At 34.0% G+C, this 20,003-nt stretch overlaps 1 protein-coding gene and 1 pseudogene across 1 annotated transcript; both read right to left on the minus strand.

Moving 5' to 3' along the window:
- Window positions 1–12,449, minus strand: LOC136027315 (probable cleavage and polyadenylation specificity factor subunit 2). The gene is made up of 2 exons (XM_065704435.1): window positions 12,323–12,449; window positions 1–2,199 (listed from the first exon to the last, which is right to left on the minus strand). Exons 1-2 carry the CDS (start codon window positions 12,354–12,356, stop codon window positions 86–88), a joined length of 2,148 nt encoding a protein of 715 aa, XP_065560507.1. The 5' UTR covers window positions 12,357–12,449; the 3' UTR covers window positions 1–85.
- A 5,825-nt stretch (window positions 12,450–18,274) lies between these two features.
- On the minus strand, window positions 18,275–18,609 carry LOC136026774 (histone H4-like; annotated as a pseudogene).
- Between the last annotated feature and the right edge of the window lie 1,394 nt (window positions 18,610–20,003).

Raw genomic sequence — 20,003 nt, forward strand, 5'->3', positions numbered from 1 at the left:
TTAAAAGTACTAAAATTTTATAGTCAGATACAAGAAAACATAATCCGACAGAACCGAAAAATAAAAATCATTCAATCTATTTCAATTATATAATAGCATATTGTTCATACAGAAGGTCCCTCACTTTAAAATAATCCTCACTCAGAGTACCTTCTATCGAAACTTTCCCTGTTTCTAGTCGCTGCAAAGAAATATTTCCCCCACAACATCTCAAAGTGCCTCCAATAAATTCTGACGGTATACCATTTTTACCGAGGATCTGTTTGAAATCTGAAAGCTTTATGTCATTCAAAAATGCCGTTTTATGACTTGGAATCAAATTATAATCTACTAGGTCAAGATGAGGCTGATTTTTCTTTGCCTCAGCTACATCTGACTTTTCAATATCTGTTGAGCCTGTGTCATAAACAACTTGTCCAGTAACCCAAGCAACTTCAGACTCTCTGCACTTTTTAAACATTAAATCTTTCAGTATAGAGTCTTTCAGTAGCAGTTGGTAAATATGTCTTTCTATTGTTGCATTAATGTGATCTCCTTTTTGAGGCATCCAAATATTTTCAGCTTGACATCCAGCAGAGAGTTTTTCACAAGCTTCTTGACTTCCTCGCACAATAATCAAACGTCTAGGCTTAACTTGGAAAACAAGCCGTTCAATTGATGGTCCATCTGATCTTCCTTCGAAATCAATATATAAGATATTACAGTTCAACTTCAAGATCTTTGACTGTGACATACATTTTGTTGGAATTTCTTCAATTTCCATATCTTCTTCTGGTTCTTCTTGAGCATCTGATATATCCTTTTCTGCTTCTTCTACGCCATCTACAATGAGAAAATCTTCATGCTTTACAACCTCACCATATTCATCAACCTTAACTTTTTCTTCATGGAATGGAAAAACAGGAAAATGAGGCTTCTTTCCCTGTCTTCTTGGTTCTTCCATGACCATAATATCATGCCCGACTGGGCCAGAGATCTCGTCTTCATCTTCTGAACTTTCTTCATATTCCATTGTTTCTGAAGCTTTCTGCTTTTTGGTTTGTAAATACTCGTCTAGCTCTTTCCCTGCAAGAGGAGCCCGTGAACGAACATCAAGCTGGAGGGATAGTACTCTCCCCAGATTGTCTACAAGATATCTTGCTAAGGTCCCAGGACTGGTGCGCTGTGTAAAAATAACGGAATTATTGGGTTGTCCACACCACATTACAAAAAGGTCACGTGCAAATCCACATTCAAGATCAGGCATAGAGGCAAGCACCACTTTAGGACTTGGTATTTTCTTTAAGTCTTCAAAAGAATGACATAGTTTGACAGAACGAAATTGGAAAGGGTTGTTCCGAGCATCATCCACTGATTTGACCATCCTATCACTCATCCATTCAATGGACGATTTCGCAAACTCATTTACATTATGTGCAACTTTACTCATAAGGACTATATTGTAAGCAAAAAGTCCTGCTTCTTTGTTATGCCAAATGTTATCTAGCAAATTAGAAATTTCTAAAACTCTACCTGCCGTGTCGACAGCAAGCAGAACATTTCCTTGTGATCTTAGTGTTGCCAGAATACTAACAACTAGTGACTCATCTCTAGCACTTCGTCTTGGCTGCTGATATAGCATATTATAAGCATCAGTAATTAAGAGCGATGGGCGGGTCACCTTTTCCAATTCACAGCAACCTAAATGCCTTTCTTTCTTATGATTATAGTCAACAGCATATACAATATCTTCTTCTCCATCTTTTACAATCTTCCAAATGGTTCCTCCTATCATATGCCCTGCAGGAACTGGCGTAATAGTGATCCCATAGCCTTTCCCTTTCAATGCAATAGTCTGGTTGTACTTCAAAACAGTCATCCTATCAAAAACTTTGTCAACATCATCCAAGTCAAAAATAGCAAATTCTTCACTATCATATCTTGAAAGATACCAGTCATACATGAACATTTGCCCCATCTTGTGAACTGGAACTGTACCATAGATTGGGCAGTTTAGTCCAAGCTTTCCAACTGCATAAGGTAACGCTCCAAGATGTAGCAAATCAGGGTAACTAATCAATACAGCATCAATTTTATTTATGTTTTGCTTTAATGAATCTACAAGATTCACTGAAAATAATTCATCCCATCCACAATCCAACAGAATAGTGAAGTCATCAATTTCTAACAAGTAACAGTGAGGGGACTCATCAAAACAGCCTAAAAGAAAACAAACATGTCACATAATACAATACGTTTTTTAGGAAGCACAATAAATATCATTTACAATGTGATATCTTAGAGCTAAAACATATTACAAAGCAACAAGCAAATTATTTTTGGTTCAGCAGTTCAAAATATTTCTTCAGAAAACTGAACAGATTATTTCAAAACTTACCAATTAATGCTTAAAAGTCTACTGAGGAATTAATTTTTAATACTTTTGAATGAAAGAAAAGGGGTAAACCAAACAAAGAAAAAAAAAATGAAAATGAAGAAAGTGTCCTTTCTCCTTAGTGAAAATGACAAATACATTTATTAAAATGATTGTTTATTTTTATTGTCTAGGTTTACTAATTGTTTTGCTTTTTGGCTCATTTGATGTAATAGTAAATAAGCAACACATTGTTTGAAACAAATATATTTTCAGTACTATCAGACTGTAAGGCCAATCTTGATTGCTTCAATAATGGGGGAGGGCGAAGAAGGAGTGCTTGCAAAGAAAAATAGGATCATAAAGAGTTTTGTAATTAGTCAAATAAAATCAGCAGCTGGGTTTGTGTTGGGTAATTTTACTTCTGCCTGGTATATACAACATATGATTTTGTCTGTTGAACAATAGGGTGATAGTTCTGATTATGTAGTGTGCATTGCTCTCATGACTGATTGTGAAAAAGTAATTAAGGGGCTGTTTTGCTGACTCATTGAAACAGGCTGTTTTTGAACAAAGAATTCACCTAGTTGGGAATTGAAGTTTCAATTTGTTTCAGTTTTTATTTAGAAGCTCATTTATTTTCTCTAAGAAACAAATTCTAGGAAAGATTTAAAAAACGATAATTTTCGGTTTATTTTTTAATTTACAGGGTGTTAATATTTGTAAGTTATAGGGATATTTTTAAATATTTCATGTTTTTATGCATAAGAAACAAAATACAGTAATTGATTATAGATGAATCCCCCCCCCCCAAGCCTGTCATTCCCCAAAACACATCCAGTCAAAATTTTCAGAGTTATTTTGTTCAGGATTGTGGAAGGGCCCAGTAATTATGTCTTTGGGGATGTCAACCTCCTAAGGGCAAGGGCTGAAAGTTAGGCAATTCTTTCATTGTTTGCTAATATTATACAGTTGAAAAAGGTATACATGTTTGAACTTTAGTTTCCAAAAAGACAAAGGGCATTCAGGGGAGGATTTAAGAGAATGCTGAGGGGAGTGTTGAACTAATTCAAAACACATTATGTGTATATAGACTGTCAAAAGGGCATAACTCAGAAATGATTGAGTATATTAATTTGGAACTTTCCAAGAAATAACAAGGGAGAATTGATTTGAATTGATTTGGGTTTTGAATTGAAAGAACTGATTTGGGTATTAAGTTGGAACTTTCAGAGAATGCTTAAAGAGGAAGATCATCTGACCAAAAGGCAATATGTGCAAGTTACCACTAATGCTACTATCACTGCTATGGTTACAGCTACTAATACTACTACTTCTATTGCAGCTAATTGTAAGACAAAGAGCATTGAGATGAAAATTTCAAGAAGTATATGAACATACAGGTGGAACCCATCGCAGTGTCATAGAAATGGCTAATTGTATTAAGTTGAAACTTCCAGGACTTGATGAGAGGGGTGCTCTACTAACCAAAAAGTAATACGTTAGTGCTACTACTGCTACTAATTCTACTGCTATTGCTATTAATAATATTACTAATAATACTAATACTACTACTGTGACTACTATTACAACAATGCCTAAGAGTATTGCCTTACTAACCTTAATCTACACTTTGGAGCAAATTAAGATCCAGCTTAAACTGTTAAATGCAGTATGAAGGAGAAATTTTCAAGCAATTTTGAGGGGGAAAGGTGAAATGAATCACAGCACAAAATTTGTATGCAGGTTGTCAAAAGGGCATAACAACAATATCTTAGGAACAGTTTAGTGTGTGAAGTTGAAACTAACAGAGTTTGTTGTGGGGGATGTTTAACTAGCCAATCCAATGCTATTGCTTCTACTGATACTACTACTGCTATGATTATTCTACTTCTATTACTATTGCTGCTATTAAAGTTAAGGCTACTGCTATTAATTCTACTGCTGCTATTAAAACTAAAAATATTAAGGCAAAATTTTTGGATACACTGAAACTGTACAGAACTAAATCAAAACACACCATATCCACACGGGTTGTCAAGAAGATTTATCAGAAATGCTTCAGGAGCTGTTAATGGTACAAAATTGAAACTTTCAGCATGTGTTGAAGGGGATGTTGAAAAACCAAAGCTGCTATGTACATATTGTTACTGATGCTGCAACAACTATTTCTACTATACATCCTAAGAGTATTAAGGTGAAGCTTTTAAGGAATATTTAGGTGGATGTTGAACTAAATCAAAACAAACTATGAGCATGTGGATTTTCAGTAAGGTGACAAAGCAATATCTCAAGAACAGTTTACATTATTATGTTAGACCTTTAAGGGTATGTTGTGGTGGATTTTGGACTAGCCAAAATTAACATGAGCAGGGCTGAGCACCCCATGCTTCCTCAATACTAGAACATAACTTGCACTTTACTGAAAACAAAATACATTTTTAGTGTTGCCACTTTTTTTTTACTTTAATAAATACAAATTTATTAAAACTTAGAGGAATAAATATCTCTTTGTATATTATACTGACAATCCTCAGTCATTTTTCTGTAAAGTGTAAATTATGCTCTAGTCTTGAGAAGGCTTGGGGGTTGTCAGACTTACTTGTGTTGATTATTGATTGTTTTTAGTTTCACTTGGTAATTTATTGTAATTTCTGTTCATTTGTTCAATTTTTTTATTGATTGTAATTTTTGGTAGTTTTATGCTGGGAAGATTATTTGACTTTGTTTCTCCTCATTTTTGGCTTAATGGTGCTCTTTACTTGTCTTAAAAAAACTTGTTTTGTGGAAAATATTTTTTTTAATTAATTATTATTGAAGATGGTGGGCGCAGTGAAGATGTTAAAAGTAGAATAGCCAAGGCCCAGGGGTTTTTTCATAGTTGAAAAGAGTTTGGAACAATAAAAAGATAAGTCTGCAAACCAAGATTACAATATTGGAAGCTAAAGTGATGATAGTGGTCAAGTATGGTTCTGAAGCATGGATACTGAAAAAAAAACAGAAGGAGAGAGTTATTAGATGTTTTCTAGAGAAATTGCCAACAGACTGTTTTGGGTACCTGACTGACAGGCCACAATGATGTAAAGCATGAGATGGCTAGAACAAATTCTGCAAATAAAGGATGACAGATTGTCTGAAAGCCATGTATCAAGAAGATGCCTTTGATAACCTTTTTAAACAATCACCAAAGTTGAGACTGTATTGGTATTTTATTAGGGTTATTACCAGGCTCATCAATAGAATGTTATCAAATCTTAAGAGAGGGTGTGGGATAAACTCTGAATCTTAACAATCAACATTGCTTACAAAGTAAAGGCTACCCAAAGTAATATGTTACCCAATAATATATAGTAACTAGGAATCCATACCCAAAACAGGGACTGTATTTGATGTTAGAGACAAGAAATATTTTGAGTAACTGTCATTTTCAGAGCTTTGGGTACAAAATAATTATAAAACCCACTGTAGACAAGGACATTTTAGTGAAACCAATTCCATCTTTGTCTTTACCTTGAATTGAATGCTTAATATGGTGACTACAGTTAGTGCTAGCAACAAAATCTGGTACTTATTGGTTATATAGTAAACACTTGGGAAGTCAGGTTTGATTAATGCTAATGAAATCAAACAATATATGATGAAAATATAATAGTTTAGAAACAAATTTGGGCTACATATTTGAACATTAGGGAGGGGATGGTGGTGGTAAAGCATAGCATATATTATACTAAAATCAATTTGGTATAAAATATTATATTATACCAAATCAAAATACCAATTAAATACTTAAATAAGATATAGCTACAATTTATTTTCCAATCAAGCCAAAGCTAATTGTGTAGTATAAAGAAGTTGCTTGACCAGTTTCTTGTGTCATGTTTGCATCATTTGCAATTGCAATTCTATAGTGTTTATTGTATAGCCAATAAGTACCCAAAATCTATAAAGTGCTACTGCTTGACAATATGCAATTTCCTACTAGTTACTATACATAACTATCCCTATTCTAATTCCATCACTTGATAGATGTAGACGTTTTTGATATGGCTACCAAGTAGATCCTAGCTGCTTGGTCATTTGAAGATGGCTAGAACACATTCTGCACATGAAGGATAACAGGTTGCCAAAAATTGTCTTTGCCAGCTAACTGCCTAGGGCCAAGCAAAATGCAGGCTGTCTTCTAATGAGGTAGGAGAATGTTGCAAGGAAAAATTCAAAGGAAATTGAAACTTCTTGGTATGTTTTCAATAGAGTGGGATAGTGGGGTGTACATTGCTGTGTTGGCCTCAAGTGGCTTGGTGCTGCAATACGTTATTAGTAATAGTAGCTAGTATTATGATGGATTTTGTTCCAAGGAGCACAACAAAGGCTATGCAAGATCACAGAATAAAAAGGAAATGTAATATTTTCCTAGACTTAGATCATACTTATCTACCGACACATCTGAAATTCTTTTGTAATAAGAAAAAGGCCTGGGTATAGCACTTTGGACATGTCAAAAACCTATTCACAGGGAAAACAGCATAATCAAATATCATCCAAAATTACTATAAGATTTCTCAATTGTTATGTAGGTATCAAACAGTTTGTGGTAGCATGGAGCAACTCAGCCCAATAGTAACCAAAATTCTTAAAAAGGATTTTTTTTATAGCAATGGATAAATCACAAGAATTGAAAATTTATGCTGATTTCAAATATATAAATTTTAATGTTTCCCATCAAAAGCTACAAGCCTGAGAAAAGTTAGCAATTTCTGAAAATGGGAAAACATCACCAGAAAGTCAAATAATCTTAATAAAAATTACACCATCAGATTCAGAATAAAAGAGAACCCAAATATATAGGTTTCAACTCCTATATGCAAAAGAGTAGAATTTTGCATATTTTTGACACAAGAAAGACCACAGATGTGTACTTATTTGTTTTTCCCCTGAGATGATTCTATTTAACAAATGATCCTAGAGGATTGGGCTTATTTAAAAAAAAATACAGAGTTCTACTGCCCTTTTAAAGTGACCAAACAGGATTTTTCAGGGAAGTTTTACACATGGGGAATAGGGAGGGGAGGAGGCATGGGGATTTCTCAGCATGATATGAAAAATGGTTAGGAATTAAATTAAAAAAAACTAGTTTTTTTGAACTGAAAACAAGGAGCAAAATTGAAACTCAAAACAAACAGAAATTATTCTACATGTGAGGGGACTGTCTCTTCCTCAACCCTCACTTTTTATGCCAAAGTTAAAGAGCTTCAAGACTTTAGCATAAAGAGTAATGGTTGAGGAAAGGGCAGTCTCCCTCATATACAGAATAATTTCTGTTTGATTTAAGTTTTAATATTGCTCCTTGCTTTCAGTCGGATAAACTTGCTTTTTTTTATTTAATTAGCCTAAATTTAGGCCTACTCAAAAGAGAACATTAAAAATTCCCAAGACAACTTTAAAAAATCCCTCAATGCTTACTTATATTTTTCCTAAAACTGCTTTTTCCTGCCAAATATTATCCAAAATGGGACTGCTAAAGGATTAAAATTTTTATGTTGGTATTGCTCTAGGCCTACTCAAAAGCAAACAAATTGTAAGACAAAGAGCATTGAGATAAAAATTTCAAGAAGTATATTAACATACAGGTGGGACACATCGCAGTGTCATAGAAATGGCTAATTGTATTAAGTTGAAACTTCCAGGACTTGATGAGAGGGATGCTCTACTAACCAAAAAATAATACGTTAGTGCTACTGCTGCTACTAATTCTACTGCTATTGCTATTAATAATATTACTAATAATACCAATACTACTACTGTGACTACTATTATAACAATGCCTAAGAGTATTGCCTTACTTACCTTAATCTACACTTTGGAGCAAATTAAGATCCAGCTTAAACTGTTAAATGCAGTATGAAGGAGAAATTTTCAAGAAATTTTGAGGGAGAAAGGTGAAATGAATCACAGCACAAAAATTGTATGCAGGTTGTCAAAAGGGCATAACAACAATATCTTAGGAACAGTTTGGTGTGTGAAGTTGAAACTAACAGAGTTTGTTGTGGGGGATGTTTAACTAACCAAAAGAAAATATTTGCAATCTAATGCTATTGCTTCTACTGATACTACTACTGCTATGATTATTCTACTTCTATTACTATTACTGCTATTGAAGTTAGGGCTACTGCTATTAATTCTACTGCTATGACTTCTACTGCTGCTATTAAAACTAAGAATATTAAGGCAACATTTTTGGATACACTGAAACTGTACAGAACTAAATCAAAACACACCATATCCACATGGGTTGTCAAGAGGATTTATCAGAAATGCTTCAGGAGCTGTTAATGGTAAAAAGTTGAAACTCTCAGCATGTGTTGAAGGGGATGTTGAAAAACCAAAGCTGCTATGTACATATTATTACTGATGCTGCTACAACTATTTCTACTATGCATCCTAAGAGTATTAAGGTGAAGCTTTTAAGGAATATTTAGGTGGTTGTTGAACTAAATCAAAACAAACAATGACCATGAGGATTTTCAGTAAGGTGACAAAGCAATATCTCAAGAACAGTTTACATTATTATGTTAGACCTTTAAGGGTATGTTGTGATGTATTTTGGACTAGCCAGATTAACTAGCCAAAATTAACATGAATAGGGCTGACAACCACATGCTTCCTCAATACTAGAACATAACTTGCATTTTACTGAAAACAGAATACATTTTTAGTGTTGCTACTTTTTTTTTACTTTAATAAATACAAATTTATTAAAACTTTGAGGAATAAATATCTCTTTGTATGTTATACTGACAATCCTCAGTCATTTTTTCTGTAAAGTGTAAATTATGCTCTAGTCTTGAGAAGGCTTGGGGGTTGTCAGACCTACTTGTGTTGATTGTTGATTGTTTTTAGTTTCAATTGGTAATTTATTGTAATTTCTGTTCACTTGTTCAATTTTTATTATTGATTGTAATTTGTGGTGGTTTTATGCTGGGAAGATTATTTGACTTTGTTTCTCCTCATTTTTGGCTTAATGGTGCTCTTTACTTTTCTTTAAAAAAAACTTGTTTTGTGGCTAATGTTTTTTTTAAAAATTAATTATTAGTGAAGATGGTGGGTGCAGTCAAGATGTTAAAAGTAGAATAGCTGAGGCCCAGGGTTTTTTCATAGTTGAAAAGAGTTTGGAACAATAGAAAGATAAGTCTGCAAACCAAGATTACAATATTGGAAGCTACAGTGATGACAGTGGTCAAGTATGGTTCTGAAGCATGGGTACTTATAAAAACAGAAGGAGAGAGTTGCTAGATGTTTTCTAGAGAAATTGTCAACAGACTGTTTTGGGTACCTGACTGACAGGCCACAATGATGTAAAGAATGAGATGGCTAGAACAAATTCTGCAAATAAAGGATGACAGATTGTTGAAATGAAATTTTTATGTTGGTATTGCTCTAGACCTACTCAAAAGCAAACACTATAATATTCTGATGACAACCTTAAAATTCCTCTCATTCTTACTTATGTCATCCCTATAAGCACTTCAATTTAGTCTACCAATACCTCCTCCTTCCTAGTGTTCAAATATATAGCCTAGTAGTAGAAACCCATCTTCTATGTATTTTCCCATAACCTACATCATTCTTTTGTTATATATCTATTGGAATTTTGACAAAATAACATCATTTATCTTAATTTTTAGTTTTTCTGGTTTTAGTTTTGAAAAATACAATAAATGTTATTTGAGAAAGTAATTAAGCCATATCAATGTTTTTTTCTCAATTTAGGAAATGTATTTGCAGATCTTTGAAACTTCACAAAGTTGGATAGAGCAAAGTTGCAAAGGTGAACATACTTTTGTTGTATTTCATGTAAGCAGAAGATCTATTTTGCAAGGTTTCAATTTGTATGATAAAGAATTTTAAAGGTCATCAAAGGTCAGTGCAGTGCTTATACATTTTACCAGCCACACTGTTGTTTTTGATCTGTTTAAAAATGATGTCTGTGTGTGTACTCAGAGATAATCTTCTTAGCCTGAGTGAGATAAACAACTATACAGGAATATATTTATTAAATTTTTAATATATACAGCTGGTTAGGTTAGGTATTCAATATAATGCATTTTGACCAGCCTGATTTCCATAATTCTGTTTTAGTTTCCATAATTTGGTTACCTAATTATATTTTCATCATATTTTGGTATGTTTTGTTACAACTAACCTAACTTCAGTTCTTGAGTGTGGTCAGTATATTATGTAAGTACTGTTAGTGCCCTTTAGAAAGACAAGGAGCAGTATCAGGTACCTTATAGTACCTTCCCAGGACATATTTTAGTCTGTAAATTTATCCCTGAAAGTTCTGTTTTCCAAACCTAACCCATACCCAAGATATCAAATAGTAAACATGTCTAGAATTTTACCAATATATGCATTTTGGACCATACATTTACATATTGGGGGAGGGTGGTGGTAAGGTGAAGTGAAGCACTTTTAAGAATGATATAGGCTAGTCTAAGTGAGAATTTTCTGATTTTTTTAAATTATTCCTAAATTTAATAGTGTTTCTGGTAAAATTCTTGCTGATTGACCTTTGGCTATCTTGGAAAGGGGCTAGGTCAGGAAAATGAAACTTTCAGGGATAGGTCTAAGGAATAAAGTATCTCCAGGAAGATGTTTTGAAGTACCTACCTTTACTCCTTCTCCCTCCAGAGGGCCCTGAAATTTGCCTACATGAAAGGTAGAAACCTATTGAAATTTTGATAAAGCAACATTTTACCTTAATTTTCTGTTAATAGTTGCCTTTTCTCTGCCTTTAGTTCTGAAAATGCAATTACTATTATTTGAGTAGAATTATGAGCCATATCAAGGTTTTTTTTTCAAAATTTAGGAAATGTATTTGTATATCTTAATACCTTCCTGTGACATACTTTAGCCTTTAGCCTTTATCCCTGAAAGTTTCATTTTTCTAATCAAACCCCTTTCCAAAATGGCCAAAAGTCAATCCAATAAAATTTTACTGTGTTTCCTTTTGAATAAGCCTACCTGTAGACTAGTACTGTTATATTTATTTAATTTAATAATTTTCAGCACTAGCTGCTGGGTATAGGCTGGCCTATGATTTGGAACTATTTTAAATACTCTTCTAAGCCAATTATTTGGGAAAATCAAGAAATTAGATGTCACTATAAAGTCCATTCAAGGGGTTAAATTGGAATTAAAAGTGAAAAAATGGGAAAGAACATAAAAGAAAGCACTGAGAATGTGCTCACCTTGTCCCTACCTCACCTAAGAAATTTTGTACATATTAAAAATTTTGGTAAAATTCTAGTTAATTGACTTCTTGCTATCTCAGAAAAGGTTTAGGTTAAGAAAATGAAACTTTCAGGGATGAATCTACAGAATAAAGTATGTCTCAGGAAGGTATTTTTAAGCAACTACCTCCACTCCTTCTCCCTCTAGAGGGCCCTGACCTTTGATGGCCTTTAAAAATATGTGTGTTATAAAAGTGAAACCTTGCAAAAAGATCTTCTGCTTGAATGAAGTACAGCAAAATTGTTTTCAGCTTCATAACTTTCTCAATTCCATTTTATAAGGTTTTAAAGATGTGCAAATATATTTTCTAAATTTTGAAAAAAACATGAATACGGCTTAAAATTCTACTCAAATAACAGGAATTGCATTTTCAGAACTAAAGGCAGAGAAAAAACAGCTAGTATTTGAAAATTAAGGTAAAATGTTGTTTTGACAAAATTTCAATAGGTATACACCTGTCCTGTAGGCAAATTTCAGAGCCCTCTAGAGGGAGAAGGGGTGGTAGTGGGTACTTTAAAATACCTTCCCGGGACATACTTTAGCCTGTAGACCCATCCCTGAAAGTTTCACTTTCCTAACCTAAACCCTTTCCAAGATAACAAGAAGTCAATTAACTAAAAATTTTCCTTTTAGAACTGGTCAACCACTAAACGCTCAACAAAACTAGTAAACATTTACCAGAAAGTGCTTGAAATTTAATAATAGAAGTCATGCTTTTTATATTTAAATTCTCAATAATCCTGTCGAGACAGGGCCAGATAAGGAGAGAACAAACCACATTTTCTTTCTAAAAAATCACCCAGAGACAAACTGGTGCTGAAAACTTTAGCATACTACGTCCATGTATACAAAAGTTAGGATAATAGTATATTCGTATAATAGCTAGAAAGATGTTGAACTTTATCAACGCTAAACTTTTTCGCTCATTATATAGGCATCATGTAGTAAAGTTCACTGAAATACAATACATATCTCACTTTAAGATGCCAAAAATAGCATTTGGAAAAGGTTGAATTTTACTGTTGTCATGCATGTACTAACATTTATATGAATAGACCCAGAAACCCCACCAGGTCATTTTTTGGTGGCAAATAGCTATTTTTAAGGGAAAATGGTGACGTGCTGCCGGCTGACGCCGATTCTTCTTATTCACTTCCGTTCAAAACACTCTGACTGGCAAATCGTTCAAATCTGAATAAACAAACGAATCTGTTATAAGCTTTTAGAAATCCAAAGGCAGGCACTGCGCAACAACACACGAAAACTCGAGAGAAACACAAAACAGGCAACAATATTTATAATTTTATAGGGTCATGTCTCTTTTTTCAGACTTATTCGTCTCTTTGATTTTCAAAGAGAATGAATGTTTGTGCTTTGTTTGTTTGTTTGTGTGCCCCTGTTTGTGCTTTGTTGGTGGTACTCAATAAAACCCAATAATCACAGAATCATGCCTTTTACACCAAGTGTGTTTTACAATAATAAAGCATGTTTTGCTCTTTCTTTGCAGCAGAAAGCAAAAGAAGTTCGAACTCAGTTGAATTTGGGGAGGAGAAAAAAAAACAACAAACAATTAATTTTTGTAAATACCTAGATTTAAAAATAGAATCAGTTTCGCGACCTCAACTGGGACAAAACTTGAACAATAGAAGTCGCTATATATGTAAATGCAGGTTAATTTTACTTTTGTTGATTTATCTTCACCGTAACAGACAGGGGCGTCACAGTAAAGAGACGGCAGCAGCCCAAACTTTTTGAAATTCAGTGAAATCAGACCAAAAGTTCGAACTTACTCTGAATCTGAGAAAAAACTGAGTAACTACAACATAATCTCACAAAATTCAGAATTTGGATCCGATGTAGATAACAATTCTAACATCCAGTTGTGAGAGTCCAAAATTCAGAAACACAATTTTAAATCCCGCGAAAGAAAATCTTATAGTAATATGTCAATTTATTAAATTTATTTATTTATTCCCAATTTCAGCTAAGAAAGTAAAATCTGTTTCTAACATTAAATACGTTATTTGCTTACCAAAATTGCTGCTTTTATATTGATTTGAACTATTTTATTTTGATCCTGTTCGTCAAACTTGAAAAGTGAGTAATAAATTAAAATGAATAAAATATGGTATTGGTTACAGGAGTTCAAGAATATAGGTTCAACTCATGACTTATTAGAAATATATTTGACTTAGAATCGTTGATCTGACCCAAAGTTTTTGTCTACGTAGAAAAAAATGACTGAATGTATTTTTACACCAGTTTCTAACATAAAAAGTTTGAAACAAATCACGACTGTTGTTAGTCTTTCAATCAAACAGTTTGTGTTAACGAACTGTAGTAAGGTGCGACCCGGCTCAATAGTAACCGAAACTCTAAAAAACGGAATTTTGATACCAATAGTTACATCAAAAGAATCATAATTTAATGGTGATTTTAAATATATAAGTTTCATCAAGTTTAGTTTTACCCATCGAAAGTTACGAGCCTGAGAAATTTGCCTCATTTTGGAAAATATGGAGAAACACCCACTAAAAGTCATACAATCTTAATGAAAATCACACTATCAGATTCAGCGTATCAGAAAACATAATTGTAGAAGTTTCAAGCTCCTATCTACAAAAATGTGGAATTTCGCTTTTTTTGCCAGAAGACGGATCACGGATGCGTGCTTATTTGTTTTATTGTTTGTTTTTTTGTTGTTTTTTTCCCCAAGGGGTGATCGTATTGACTGAGTGGTCCTAGAATGTCGCAAGAGGCCTAATTCTAACGGAAATTCAAAGTTCTAGTGCCCTTTTTAAGTGACCAAAAATTGAAGGGCACCTAGCCCCCTCCCACTCTCATTTTTTCCAAAAACTCACCGGATCAAAATTATGAGATACCCATTTTATTCACCATAGTCGAAAAACCTAATAATTATGTCTTTAGAGAGGACTTAATCCCAGCAGTCCCCGTTGGAGGGGCTGCAAGTTATAAACTTTGACCTGTATTTACATATAGTAGTGGTTACTGGGAAGTGTACAGACGTTTTCAGGGGGATTTTTTGGGTTTAGGGGGGAGAGTTGAGAAGGGGGGGGATTACGCGGGAGGATACTTCCACGGAAGAACATCGGGGAAGAGAATTTCAATGAAGGGGGCGCAGGATTTTCTAGCATGATTTGAAAAAAAACAATGAAAAAATAAAAATGAAAAGTTTTTTCAACTGAAAGTAAGGAATAGCATTAAAACTTAAAAGGAACAAAAATTATTACGCATATGAGGGGTGTACCTCCTCGTTATACCTCACTCTTTACGCTAAAGTATTTTCAGTAATTTCAACTATTTATTCTACGGCCTTTGTGATTTAGAGGTCATTCTTAAGGAATTGGGGACAAAATTTAAGCTTTAGTGTAAAGAGCAAGGTATCGATGAGGGTTGAGCCCCCTCATATACGCAATAAAAACATACGAATATAGAAGTTCGTTACGTAAGTTAATTCGTAAGTTATGTATATTTTTTACCAATGAAAACGTTTGTAAAAAATTAAAAGTTCTAGTTACCTTTTTAAGTAATCAAAAAATTGGAGGGCATCTAGGCCTCCCCCCTCGCTCTTTTTGTCTCAAAATCTTCCGATTAATTACAATTAATTAATATGCAAATTTCGCTTTAATTATTTATGTGCGGAGAGCCAAGATCAAAACATGCATTAATTCAAAAACGTCCAGAAATTAAATAAAAAAACAAGTTTAAAAAAATAAAAGTAAGGAGCAACATTAAAACTTAAGACGAACAGAAATTACTCCGTATAAGAAATGGGCTTTTCCTCCTGAACGCCCCGCTCTTTACGCTAAAGTTTCTTACTGTTTTAAAAAGTAGAGTTAAGAGAAAGAGTCAAACTTAAGCGTAAAAAGCGACGCGTTTAGGAGGAAAATCCCCTTTCATATACGGAGTAATTTCTGTTCGTTTCAAGTTTTAATGTTGCTCCTTACGTTCATTAAAAAAAAGTTTTTATTTGTTTTATTCACAGCCTATATAAAAGTTCAATATACATACCACTTAAAACTAAATTTTCTGTAACCTGAGAAATGTCCCTTTCTGCAGTATATTTTTGAGTTTGTTTAATATCGAACAATAGAAATCACAAATTAGCCTAATCGTAAAAAAAAAGTATTTGGCACATTTACAATCATTATATTCTATCTATTATATTTCATTTTCTTTCAGGTCAGCAATGGATTTGGTGATCATTTCCGTGTATTTTGGGTGGTTTGCTGGTGCCTTGACCTTTTAATCCGCTTTAGGTTTTGCAGCCTTAGCTGGTTTTGGAGCATTTGCTTTCTTTTCCTTCTTGGCTGGTGAAGCCATGCTCTGGGATTCTACAGATGCTGGTGCCACTTCAGCTTCAATTTCAGACATTTTAGATTCTTTTCTACTTTTCTCTGTCACTAGTGCGACTAAATATCGAATACATGCTCATTTTCTAGGCTTTTGAGGAACGAAACCTATACGGAAGGAAAGACAGGTCATTTTTATATAGTTAGACCTTTTTTTCATTGCTTCGTCCATGGTAATTTGCCAGCAAAGGGGCAGAGAATAGTGGAAATCCGTCAAAACTAGTGTTCAATGTCAATGAACACCTTTTTGCTAGGAATTTAGATCCACGATGTCCATTTTTTATTTTTTATTAGTGAAATTTGGTACAAGTGCTTTCAGACGATGTAACATACATACATGTGTCTTTGCAAAATCGCATTGAAATTAATTCCGAAACTCCAACTAAAAACACAGAAGATAAAGCAATAAGAAACGACACCTAAATTTGAGGCTCAATGTGTCAAACTCGTATTCCAATGAAAATGAATTTCATTTAATCCTAATATTATATTTAAATAGACAAGAATTACGTTTTAAGGTTTCCGAGATGTCGAGGGGGGGGGTGGGGGTGGAAATGAACCGTTTTTATTTGTTTTATTCACAGCCTATATAAAAGTTCAATATACATACCACTTAAAACTAAATTATTTGTAACCTGAGAAATGTCCCTTTCTGCAGTATATTTTTGAGTTTGTTTAATATCGAACAATAGAAATCACAAATTAGCCTAATCGTAAAAAAATGTATTTGACACGTTTACAATCATCATATTTATATGAATAAGTAAGTAAGGAATGTCTGCCTTTTAGATTTTGGGATTGAAATCTCTATTAGTGGTAGTACAGGGAGGATGTAAGGAGGATAAGGAGGCTTCTAAAAACAAGCATCTCTGAATTTCCTTTTCCCCTTTTTTTTTTATCAGAATCCCTTTAGCACGACAGTTTTCAGCCAAAGATGAGTCAAAGGAAATCGGATGCATTTTTTTTTCTTTTTCGAAACAAAGCCTTTTATTACTTATAGTCTTGTATTTCAGGGGGCCCCAAATATTCAAAATTTGAGGCTTGTATGTCAAATTTGTATTCTAATAAAAATAAATTTGACTTTATTTTAGCATTATATTTAAAAAGATAAAACTAGTGTTATAATATTTTTGAGATGCAAGGTGGGGGGGGGGTCTTAAAGTTGAAGCAAACTGCTTTTATTTGTTTCGATCACAGGCTATCTAAAAGTTTAATATACGTTCTACACACAAAAGGAATTGTTTTAAACGAGTAAAATGTCCCTTTCTACAGTATATTTTCGAGCTTTGCTTAAAAACAAACATTATAAATCATAAATAAGTAAAAAAAAAACGCAAAAAGCTAAAACACGAACGGCAAAAAGTTTTTGCAAAAGTTAAAAACACATAACGAATTGTTGCTATATAATCACAAATAAACTCACTTTTACTTGTTTCGATCTCAGGCTATCTGAAAGTTTTAATATACGTTCTAGTCACAAAGAAATTGTTTTAAACGGGAAAAATGTCCTTTCTACAGTATATTTTCGTGTTTTGCTTAAAAACAAACATTATAAATCATAAAAAAACCGCAAAGACTTGTTACTATAGACTCACAAATAAACTCACTTTTATAGGTTTATGGGGTCTTGTATTTTAAAAGACCAAAAGCAGTGTTGGAACAAGCTAATATGTTCAATGCTTAGCATTGAAATGCAATATATTTCAACGGTGAAGACCAGCTATAAGTCCATTTGCTGTTATTTCCCGACCTCTAAATTAAAGTCAGCCGGATGCCTTTTGTTATAGTTTGAAACTCATGATTTTGGGCTTCATTCTGAGACTCAGTTTACAAGGAAATTTATTTACTATCTAAAATTTGGCCAGCTTTTAATTAACTGCAAATAACTAATGCAATACTTTTGTCCAAATTGTAAGGTCCAGCGGCAATTTATTGAGAGTAGGAACACATTTTCCTCCGTTCCTACTATCTTCATTCAAACATGAAAGAATAGGCTTGTGTAGTTAAATAGCAACAGTTATTTCTTTGAATAATTCCATGGTGAGAATACGCAACTTTATTCAAATATGTAAGAAAAAGCTAAATACAGTAAAATAGCAATGGAAAATTTGTTTGCATATAAACAGATATTACACCTGAGACGTAAAGTATTTACCGAAATTTTGAAGGCACAATAAAGAAAAGGCTAAAAAACTTGAGCAAGAAAGTGTTTAAAAGATTTGGTGGCCTTTAAAAAGGCCGTAGGGCAGGGGGACAGTTCAAAACGCATTTGGAAACCATTAACCACCAAAGCCATACAATGTACGACCTTGACGCTTCAGAGCGTAGACTACATCCATTGCAGTTACTGTCTTTCTCTTGGAATGTTCTGTGTAGGTGACAGCATCACGAATAACATTTTCGAGAAAAAACTTTAAGAACACCTCTGGTTTCCTCGTAAATTAGGCCAGATATACGTTTTGCACCACCGTGGCGAGCCAGTCTTCTGATAGCTGGCTTTGTAATACCCTGGATATTGTCACGAAGAACTTTGCAATGACGTTTTGCGCCTACTTTTCGAAGCCCCTTTCCTCCTTTTCCTCTTCCTGTCATATTTGATTCGATAAAGTCGTCAACAGCTGTAAAGTTTTTGTCAAACTAAAGAATTTTCTTCAAAGCCCGCTTAATTTATACAGGTAGATGCTTTCCCGAGAAACTGTGACTCCGTCGCGCGGCTGGCGCTCCATATAATTATAGTCACTAGGCACAGTGTTTCCACTTCATGATGGCAAGTTTTCCGTTATGGTAGACCAAAAATCCGTAGAATTCCGACGACTGAGAACGAAAAATCCGTCAATTTTTCCGTTAAAAAATCCAAAGAATCCACAACAAAATCTGTTCAAATAAAACTCTTGTGGTAAGCAGTTGTTACAAGCAGAACAGTGTGCTCTGTTGAAACACTTCCTGGAGTTCAATGCTGCCCTCAAGAAAGATTCCACCAGATCTGTGGGCAGTCAAACGAGAAAAACCTCTTGATTCACCTCTTGAAAAAGGTGGTGTGAACAGGATAGATAAGAAGGTTGGACACATGAGGCACTGGCTACTTGAATTTCACCTAAAATATCGTCAAGCCGAATTGCAGATCAGTAAGTTCGTTCTTACCCAAAGTTGTCTTTCGAGTTCCCATCTCGTTTCTCCCTTTTTGTATTTTTAATGTTACTAATGACCCCCCCCCTCCCACGAAGATACAAAAAGAGTTTTAAGACCGATGTTTAACAGTTCATGGAAATTTTTGATATAGTTTAGAATGTCGCCGAGTATCTCGGTGCCTGTAAATTGCTAAATGAATTCCGCGACTATCTCATTGTGAAAAAGAACACAACTTCATGAAACCAAGTGTGTCAGTGACGCTTCTGCTTGATTTGGACTAGAGTATATCTCGGAATGCTCGTTTATCAGTCTATAGACTACACTTCCTATCTGATCGTACAGCTCAAACATGCAATATTCTGTTAAGTGGTATACAAATCAGCCTGTTGTCTAAATTATTAGACAGCTAAGCTAACTCAGTAATAATTTTCCTTTTATCGTGATAGACTACGATCTGCAGTTACTTTGGGCTAAAAGAGCTCGACGAATTTAATGTTTATGTACGGTAGATTTATTAGAACTCATGAAGGCCAGTAACTCGGAAGCTAGCTCCTTTGAAAGCCTCTAAATTTTGAGAAAATACACGCTTAGTGACTAGAACTGATGCGGATATTGATTAACTATAATATATAATGCTGTTTAAAAAAAACAAAAAACCGTTTTCTGGGGTACTGGGATACAACTGAAATCAGCTACTACTGCATGTTGGCGACGGCATCAGCTCAAGAAACAAGAGCTTCACGTTGTATACTAGCTAGTGTTTGACACTCTTCAACCGTCAGTTTGCCTTGACCGACATGATTCTTTTGGTCAGTTTTTGGTCCAGGATGAACGATTCGGAGTGAATTTTTATTCTT

The sequence above is a fragment of the Artemia franciscana genome, chromosome 5 (assembly GCF_032884065.1).
Source record: "Artemia franciscana chromosome 5, ASM3288406v1, whole genome shotgun sequence".
NCBI lineage: Eukaryota > Metazoa > Arthropoda > Branchiopoda > Anostraca > Artemiidae > Artemia > Artemia franciscana.

What these genes read in the sequence shown, in the direction of transcription:
- LOC136027315 (XM_065704435.1), bottom strand. Translation starts at nt 12,356, where the DNA reads ATGACTTCTATTATTAAATTTCAAGCACTTTCTG. An exon ending in TAAATTTCAAGCACTTTCTG is followed by an intron (nt 2,200 to 12,322) that starts GTAAATGTTTAC and finishes GTTTTCTTTTAG; the next exon opens with GCTGTTTTGATGAGTCCCCT.